The sequence below is a fragment of the Mandrillus leucophaeus genome, unplaced genomic scaffold, assembly GCF_000951045.1.
Source record: "Mandrillus leucophaeus isolate KB7577 unplaced genomic scaffold, Mleu.le_1.0 Scaffold767, whole genome shotgun sequence".
In the NCBI taxonomy this organism is placed as follows: domain Eukaryota; kingdom Metazoa; phylum Chordata; class Mammalia; order Primates; family Cercopithecidae; genus Mandrillus; species Mandrillus leucophaeus.
In genome coordinates this window covers 129,006-138,634 of record NW_012108330.1, presented here as the reverse complement: position 1 = coordinate 138,634, position 9,629 = coordinate 129,006, and the positions used below count along the sequence as shown (strand labels likewise).

Here is a 9,629-nt window from a genome sequence, read left to right as displayed (position 1 = left end):
TCATGGGGATTTATTTTTTGCCCTGTTAGATGCTGCTCTGCTGCAGTTGTAACCTGATCTATGGACAAGTTCAAAAAATTTAAAGTAATAACAGCCAGTTGTAGCTGCATATGGGGAGTGGAGTATTCCCCCTCTTTGCCTTTTGTTTCTGTAATTGAGTTTTTAAAGTTCTATTTGCAAGTTCAACAATGGCCTGTCCTTGAGAATTATAGGGTATATCAGTACTATGTCGAGCACCCCATTGTTGTAAGAACGTTTGTAAAGATTCACTGCAGTAGCCTGGCCCATTGTCTGTTTTAAGTTTCTGTGGAATGCCCATAACAGCAAAACAAGAAAGCAAATGTCTTTTTATATGTGCTATAGCTTAACCAGTTTGGTGGGTAGCCCATATGAATTTTGAAAATATATCAACACTTGAACATAAGAAAGTTTACCAAATGTAGGAATGCGGGTAACATCAGTTTGTCAGATTTTGTTAGGTGCCAACCCTCTAGGGGTAACACCAGTTCCTTGAGGTGGTAATTGTAATACTTGGCACTGAGGACAGTGTTGTACAATTATTCTTACTGTTGGTACAAAATATATTCCATTGCCCTGTCCTGTGTTTTAGGGTAGCCATCCTGTGCTTGTATACCCAAGGCCAACCACATTCTATCCTCAAAGAAATATATGTCTTGTCTCTTACAGTTCTCTTTAGAATTATTAGCAATTTTATGATTACTGAAGTGCTGTGCAATTCTAAATAAGGTCTCAGCTGTGGAGTATAATGGTAAATTGAGACCCCTTCTATAATGGAAAAATAATTGGTTATAACGGTGAGCTGGGACCCCATTACAATATTCTCAAAGTTTCCATTTTAGCGGTAAGTAGTGTCAGACGTCAGTGTTTAGACTATTTCAATGGTTCCAGGACCATCTCAGGAGCCCAAATTTGGGCCCATCCTAGTTAGTCCAATGAAGGTCATTTACTCTCTTTTGCTTCTAGCACATGACTCGTGGACATACCCTGGAAATACAGGACACACTGTGGACTCAGAGGACATACCTGAAGCACTGGGAGAAAGAGGTATGGGGACTCAGCTGGGAAGCCTGTTGTGCTGAGCAGGGGTTCAGGGGCTCAGGGGTCTTTCAGAATAACTGGTGACTCTCTGGTTTTGGCCTAGCAGTTTCTTCCAGAATGTCACAGCATGACTCATGTTTTTCGTCTCACTTCAGAGCCTTTGCAAGGTTCAGTATGGTAGCCACCAGGCATACCAAACTGAATATTCCTTCTTTCTTTCTGGAGAAAATGCCTGTTGCAAGTTTTTCTGCCTGACTTTGCCTTTTAGAATTCTGACAATGGAGTAGCTGTTTAACTTTAAATAAATTGAAACAAAATAAAATTTAAAATTCAGAACTGCAATCACACTCATCACATTTCAAGTGCTCAGTAGTCACATGGGGCTAAGGGTCACCATCGTGGACAGCACAGAACAATCCCCTCCGTGTAGAAAGTTCTATTAGTGCTGCTGGATGATCAGGTGGGCAGGTCCCTTGCACAAGTAAATCTGGACAGCTCCTCCCCTTACTTCCTCTCTTTTCCTCTTTCTCAACATCCTGGCTTAGTATTGTGCGCAAAATCAGAGAGGGGTGCAGGACCCTGATTTTCCAGGTAAGGGAACAGGGGTGTGTGTGGTGGGGGTCGGGACAAATGTGCGATTTTGGTGAGGAGGGACCTGTATCTTAAATCGTCTGGTAAACACGTTTTCAGACTGTATTCTTATTGGTTCCTGTTTCCTGTCTTTGCTAATTTTAGGTTGTAATCTGTTTTGAAGGCTGAGCCCTACAAATTAATGCCTCTTTCAGGGGTTGCTACTCAGAGGATACTTGTTTTACAAATAAATGTTTCCTTTCACTGGTTGTGGAATGTATATAGAAACTTTGATTCTTCCAGGAATAAAGTTAGGTGAGCGAACAGAATTAGCTCTAGGGGAGCTGGTGGGAAGAAGAACATTGGGATGTGTAAGGCGCACAGCTCCGTATGTGGCCCCACAAAGACTGCACCGAGGTCAGGATTGGAGGCTCTACAGTCGGAGGTCTTGTTACAGGCTTAACTGTATGCTCAGAGATGCCCGTTAGGGAAACTGCCTCCTCAGGGACAGTCCTGGGTTTACTGGGCGTTGAGCTCCCCTTTAGCGGTAGGAGGAGGGAGATGCCACCTGGTGTGACTCTCTGCAGTTCAGGAGAAGCTGGGTTCTGATGGGTGCTTTTTCCTTAGGCAGAGAGAGAACTCAGCCACCTAAGGTCAGCATCTACAGAAGCACAGTCTCCTGGCTTTGCCTCTGAGTTAGGAACAGCACGAGTTAAAGAGCCCACGTACTAGAAGGATGATTTGAAGAAACACCCAGAGAATGTCACAAAAATCCAGAATGTCACAGTATTGTTTTCTTGTTGCTGGTGTCCTATCCTCTCTCCTAAAACCAGCCACTAAAGTTGATTTTTAAAAATTCTTTGATTTATCTTCTTTGTTTACAAGAAGCTCTTTCCTATACCCCATTCTTGAAGGATAAAGAAATAGTCATTCTTTCAAAAGAAATGTCTGGCTTTTCACTGTGTTTCACATTTGTTGACTTCCTATGAGGTGACTCTGTGTTTAACAACTACCATTTTCTGCCTGTTTTGGTCAAAATCTGCTCCAATAAGAGTTCTTCAAATATCTTTCTCCATTGCAAAATGTTTGTAGGTAGCAATGAAATGAAACATTTAAAATTAATGCCATGTTTCTATAACACTACATATTAATTAATAAAGGAAAGGATTGTCATTTTCACAGATCAGATGTGGGCTGGACATAGTGATGAATCAGAGGCAAGAAGCAGGGAGATTATCCATTTATTTATTTAACAAATAATGATTGAGAACCATTCTTTGCCCATTATTGTGCTTGTCCCCAGGGAATAATGAGAAATACAACACATATGTAGTCTTCCCATCACAAAGCTTATAGTATAAGAGAAGACAGTTAAAAAAAAAATCAAACAATTAACTTCCTAAAGTAATACATATTCTGTAAGAACCCCCTGGGGTGCAGTGGATCATACCAGAGGGTGTTGCTGGTAGACAGTGGTGTTGGGGAAGACTCTCTATAGAGCCAAGGCCTGCGGGTTGAGCAGGAACAAGCTGAGCACTACGTTGGAGGGTGAGTGCTCCAGAGAGAGAGAATGATAGTGCAAAGGCCTTGAAGGTGGAAGGAACCTAGAAGATTTCCAGGACATTGAGGGTAGTGTGGCTCACACATTGGAGAGAGGAGACAGCTGATCACACAGGGCTTAAGTTATTTTTGAGGACTTAAGTTATTTTTGAAACCAATAGGAAGCCACTAGGAAATTTAAACAAGAAAAAATGTCAAATTTTAGTTTTAAAATAATATCTGGTGGTAGAGTAGAAAAGGGATTTAAGGGAAGATGATCAATTAAAAGCCTGTTAATTTGCATACAATTGACAGTGGGTTGTATTAGCACAAAGATGGAGAGAAATGGGAGATTTCGAGTTTTTTGGAAGTAAAATCAATAGGATTTGGTGATGGGCTAATGAGAGAGAGAGGATAAAAGAGTTGTGGATGACCCCAAGGTTCTGCAGGAGCCATGGGGCTAGATGGTGGTGCCATCTGCTGAGGGGAGAGCCAGGGAGGCAGACAGGATGTGGAGGTCAGGGCTTAATTTGGGCCAGGTTCTGTTTGAGATGCCCATGAAATAGCCAAATGGAGTGAGATGCAAAATTTGAAACTTTTATAAGCTGAGTGAGATATAAAAGTTTGGAACTCTGAGGAGGTTGTAGGCTACAGACCTCATATAAAGGCATCCAAGCCATGAATCTCTAGGTAGAGGGGGAAGGGGCCAGAACCGGTGCTGAGGAAGCACTGGAAGCATTTATGTTTGTGTAAAGAAAAAGGAACAATCTGAAAATGAAACTTAAAAAGAGAGGGTTGAGGAGACTTTTGGGAAATGGAGCAGGAGAAATCAATGTGGCAAGCTCATGGCAAAAAGAAAGTTGTTGACTACAGGCAGTCAGGGATTCTAGTTGCTTCCATTTCCCTAAAATGACCTGTTTATGTTTCTCGATTTACAGGAGTTCAAGCGACAATGGCAGCCCCATTCGGCAGTGTGAGCTTCAACTCCAGCACACCAGGGGCCAGTTATGGTGAGAGGGCAGTCAATGCTCCCCAGCGGGGGTGAAGGATGTGGGGGGCAATAGGAGTGGGGTTTCTCCTGCCTTGCCACCCAGTTCCCATTTGAGCAGGAGAAAAATATTTCCGACCTCCTTTCTCATTTTCTCTTCATTTGACCTGCTCTTTCATCTCTCTTGACCCTCTGCACTTTCTGCCCATGGTGTGGCTGTAGCAGCTAAGTAGAAGAGAGATTAAATATCCTCTGATTGACCCAGGGCTTGGTACAGTTTCTTACCTCTTGCTTCCTACATCATGGACATACCAGAATAGCTGGTTGTAGCCTCTCTGAATGTTTTATGCCCCTTTCTTCAGCCTGGAGGAGGATTGGGAATGAGGAATGCGGGAGTAATTGATCCCTCACCCTGGTCCCTAATTTCCCAGCTCCTGGTGGTCTCACTATAACCAACAAATTAAACTGGCTGGCTCATTCGGTGTATCACATGACCCTCCATTTTCTTCCTTATCCATAGAAATTGACTAAATCAGTTGAAATTTTGCTGGTTTAATAAACTATCCCAAAGTTTCATAGCTTAAAACATCAGCCATTTAGTTGGTTCTTAATTCTGTGGGTTCACTGTGCCATTCTTGGGTCTGCGCCAGCTTGGCTCTTGCTCATGCATCTGGGGTGAGCTAGTGCCTGAATGGTCTTGGATAGCCTTGTGGACATGTCTGGTAGTTAGCAGGCTCTCAGACAGCAAGGGTAACAGGGATAACTTGGCTTTGTTGTCATCATCAAGAAGGCTAGTCCAGGCTTCCTTATAAGGCAGTTGCAGGAAGAGCAAAAAGAAAAGGCAAGCCACAGTGCATAAGCACTTTTGGGGTCTCTGCTTGCACTAGGCTTTCTACTGTCCTACTGTGCAGAGCAAGTCATAAGGCCCACCCAGATCCAACAGTTGAAGAGACAGATAGCATCTTGATGGGAGGAACTGCAAATCTGCACCCCAGAGGCATGCATCCAGGGATGGGAATAGATTGTGGCTACATTTACAATCTCCTCCATGGATTGTCACCCATATGCTGTCAACACTGACTAACTGTTGCAGTGTTGGAGCTGGCCTTTGGTGCTTTGTCATTTTGCCTCCCATGATTCTCCTACTTCCTTCCCTATGGCCAACCAATGCTCTCAGGTTATCCTTAGGACAAAGCCTTCCACTGTGATGCTAACTAAATAAAAATGTGAACACCAGCCCACATCTTTCCTTAGATAATCTTAGCCTTCCTGTATCCCGTGTTCTCAGTCGTATCACTTTCGGAAATATGCTTCTTTCATCCCGGGATTCTGGTTATCAAACGTGGGAAACTGTGTTTTAAGAATAATGACAGGTTGTATAACCCACTTCCCTGGCTTCTTAAGGGGAAGAAGAAATGCTTCATTTTGAATATAAATTGGGAAAATAAATCTCCACTACAGATACCCTAAAGTCAAATCTTGGGTTACTCCCTGCACTACCTCATTAGAAACGAATAGCTGGCCAGGCACAGTGGCTCATGCCTGTAATCCCAGCACTTTGGGAGGCTGAGACGGGTGGATCACCTGAGGTCAGCAGTTTGAGACCAGCCTGAGCAACATGACGAAACCCCATCTCTACTAAAAATACAAAAATTATCTGGGTGTAGTGGTGCATGCCTGTAATCCCAGCTACTTGGGAGGCCGAGGCAGGAGAATCACTTGAACCCAGGAGGCAGAGGTTGCAGTGAGCTAAGATCATGCCACTGCACTTCAGCCTGGGCAACAAGAGTGAAACTCTGTCTCAGAAAGAAAAAAAAGAAAAAATAAAGAAACAAAACAGCTATTATTGGCAGTAACATCAGAAGAAGCCCCCACAGCCAGTAACAGAGAAGGGCACTGGGGGTGAGGACCCTGCAGGGGAATCTATTAGAGGTAGATTCTAACAGCATGGCTTTTTTTTTGTTTTTTTTTTTTTTTTTTTTTTCTTGATATCCCAGGGCCTGAAAGGCAAGAGCCCAGAGATTCCCAATTGAGAATTGTGTTAGTGGGTAAAACCGGAGCAGGAAAAAGTGCAACAGGAAACAGCATCCTTGACCAGAAAGTGTTTCATTCTGGCATTGCAGCAAAATCCATTACCAAGAAGTGTGAGAAACGCAGCAGCTCATGGAAGGAAACAGAACTTGTCGTGGTTGACACACCAGGTATTTTCGACACAGAGGTGCATGATGCTGACACATCCAAGGAGATTGCTCGCTGCATTCTCCTGACCTCCCCAGGGCCTCACGCTCTGCTTCTGGTGGTCCCATTGGGCCGTTACACTAAGGAAGAGCACAAGGCCACACAGAAGATCCTAAAAATGTTTGGAGAGAGGGCTAGAAGATTCATGATTCTCGTATTCACCCGGAAAGATGACTTAGATGGCACCAATTTGCATGACTACTTAGGGGAAGCTCCAAGAGACGTTCAAGAGTTGATGGACATTTTTGGTGACCGCTACTGTGCATTCAACAACAGGGCAACAGGCGCTGAGCAGGAGGCCCAGAGGGCACAGTTGCTGGCCCTGATCCAGCGCGTGGTGAGGGAGAACAAGGGAGGCTGCTACACTAATAGGATGTACCAAAGGGCCGAGGAGGAGATCCAGAAGCAAACACAAACAATACAAGAACACTATAGAGTGGAGCTGGAGAGAGAGAAAGCACGGATAAGAGAGGAGTATGAAGAGAAAATCAGAAAGCTGGAAGATAAGCTGGAGCAGGAAAAGAGAAAGGCGCAAATGGAGAAAAAACTAGCAGAACAGGAGGCTCTCTGTGCTGTAAGGCAGCAAGGGGCAAGAATGGAAGTGGAGAGTCAGGATAGGATGCTTGAATTTATCATGAAGGCATTAGAGATTGCTTCCTCTATTTTCTTACAGCTGTTTGCGGAAGACTAAACTTAATGAAAATCTCTTTGTATTTTCTGTATATTCTCTAGCAACCTTGCCCCATACTTACTCATTTAGCATAGTCAGAGTGCTCTAGTTTCTGTCTCTCAGGTGCTCATAACTAAGGACCACCATTGACCATTAGTAGATATTTGATTGACTTAACAAGAGAGGGACAAATTTTCAATTTGTGAAACTCCAAAGCAGAAAGTATTGGTGCTTACTACCTTGTGAATTCTTCCTTAGTCACGCAGAGAAAATGTATGCAAGAGACCAAAGAAGATGGCTCCAAGCTATATCATGTTACCTCTAATAAAATATTTTCTTCTAGATTCTTTCTATATTAGCAGATAATCTCCCTTTGTAGCTTCCACTCACTTACTCTTGCGTTCAGAGTCACAGTGATCATCTTACCCATGTGGTTTGTTAGAAAGAAAGATCAATTATTTGTTTGCAGTAGGTAATCTTAGAGATGGAGATGATTGTAGAATTATTTCTAGATGAGTATCAATTTATTTAATTCCATTGTCATATAAGGAGTCAAATTGTTTCTTATCATTTGCTCATTAAAGAACAGAGATGTGTCTGGAAAATCGATCTCTACGAATTCAACTAAATAATGATCCCCAAATGCTGAAAGAGTGAAAGACAGCAATTCAACAGATAATACAGCAATGTTTAGTATATTCAGGTGTATCTGTAGAAACTCTTTGACCAACCTCAATTTAACCAATTTGATGAATACCCGGTTCTCTCCTTTTCTTGAGAAAGATAGTTGAACCTCACCTCCCTCACTCAACACTTTGAATACTAATTGTTTGGCAGGTTATCCACACACTTCTGCCCCCACTGCATTGAACTTTTTGCTTATTGTGTTTATAATAAAACTTTTCAATTATCTCATATTTGTGCAGAATTGGAACCTGTTTTGTCTTGGAAAATACTGCCGCTACTTCTAATAATACAGGGATGAATTTTGCTTTATGGTAAAAGTTCAAGATGATTTTGGAGCTAGACTTTGTCTACCCTCATGACATCTCCCCTTCCCCCTTTCCCTAGAAGATTTGAGCCACAATCTCAACCCATTTATCAGCCAAAGACTACAACTTCCTTGGATTTTCATTGTGTGCTGATGGAAATTATGTGTAACCAAGGTTTCTGAGACTTGTGTAGTTTTGTCGATGCAAAAATTCCCTTTAATATAGAGATAGCAATAGTTGGAGTTCCTATTCCTTTTCTACTTTTCTACTGGGCCCTCCTCACCTAATAATTTCTAGAAATTCCAAAAGCATGTTTTCATGTTCTACCAGTATGTCCTAGAGGTCATATGTGACTTATGCCAACTTTCCATGTTCCTCCATCTTGAAATTGGCTTCTCCATGCCCTAAATCATTTTGTCCAAAATAGGGTATACATTTCTTCCTTATTTCCCCAAAGCACAAATAAGTTTAGACTGTACATTTAATAAAAGTTAGCAAAGGCTCAAAGATAAGAGAAGTACTACACAATGAAATGTGTGATTCCTTTAGAAATAATCACTCAGAGTAAGACAGCTTCTGTCTCTCACTTATTGTATTACAACCGTCTGTAAGCAAATATTTGAACAAAAAGTCACACATACCTCCCAAGAGAAAGTACATTCAGGTTTAATAGGAAAAAGTCTTTAACTGCAGTGGTTATTTTCAGTGTAACACACACGCAATTATCCTTACCCTTGCATTCAGGTTAATGCTGCAGATGAGGCAAAGAAAAAGGTTTTGACTTAAGAAGCAGCGAGCAGATGAGAAGCCCGAGTGAAAAACTGTAAGAAGAGTGTTGCCTGTTTGCCTCCCAGGAGAGAAGGCAGACAGAGGTCCTTGGCAAATACTATGCATTGTGATTAATACAAGAAGAGAGTGAGACATGGTTCCTTCTCTCAAGAGTTTTGAGAGTTCATACCTACTCATGCACTCGTTAACACTCATTGACTCCTTATATCTCATGGTTGGTTCTAGAGCAGACACTAAGAATCTAGAGATGACAAAAAGAAGTCCCTTTTGAGATTGGGTTCATTCATTGCAGCATAATGCTTTCGAGAATCATCTGAGTTGCCTGTTCTTTTTTTTTCTGAGTAATATTTTATCATATGGATGTTCCATATTTTGCCTTTCTTTACTTATTCTTGTGCATCTAATTGGTTTCTTTTGTTTGATTGCATTGGCCAATAACTCCATTATAATGTTAAGCAGTAGTGGAGATACAAACATACTTGCCTTATTCTTGGCAATGCCTCCAGTGTTTCCCAATTAAACAAGTAAGGTTCTGGGTTACAGCAGTATCATTGCTCTGCTTTTCCTCTTCTTAAGATGGAGAGCTGAGATATTTGATTTTAGAACTCTTTTTTTTTTTTACTAACGTAAGTCTGTAAAGCTATAAAATTTCTCTCCGTTTATGTTTGTCCACATTTTTATTTGGAGAGGTGGTAAGAGAAAATACTATTTCAGTTATGAAAGCTTTTGTGGGAAAATTGGGGAGAAGACTGGATATTTAAATGTTTGCACAACATGAAAGATC

General features: G+C 41.8%; 1 protein-coding gene across 1 annotated transcript; it reads left to right on the top strand.

Moving 5' to 3' along the window:
• Positions 1 to 1,489: 1,489 nt before the first annotated feature.
• GIMAP4 (GTPase, IMAP family member 4) lies at positions 1,490 to 7,981 on the top strand. The gene is made up of 3 exons (XM_011966602.1): positions 1,490 to 1,650; positions 4,107 to 4,178; positions 6,154 to 7,981. Exons 2-3 carry the CDS (start codon positions 4,121 to 4,123, stop codon positions 7,083 to 7,085), a joined length of 990 nt encoding a protein of 329 aa, XP_011821992.1. The 5' UTR covers positions 1,490 to 1,650; positions 4,107 to 4,120; the 3' UTR covers positions 7,086 to 7,981.
• The last annotated feature ends 1,648 nt before the right edge of the window (positions 7,982 to 9,629 follow it).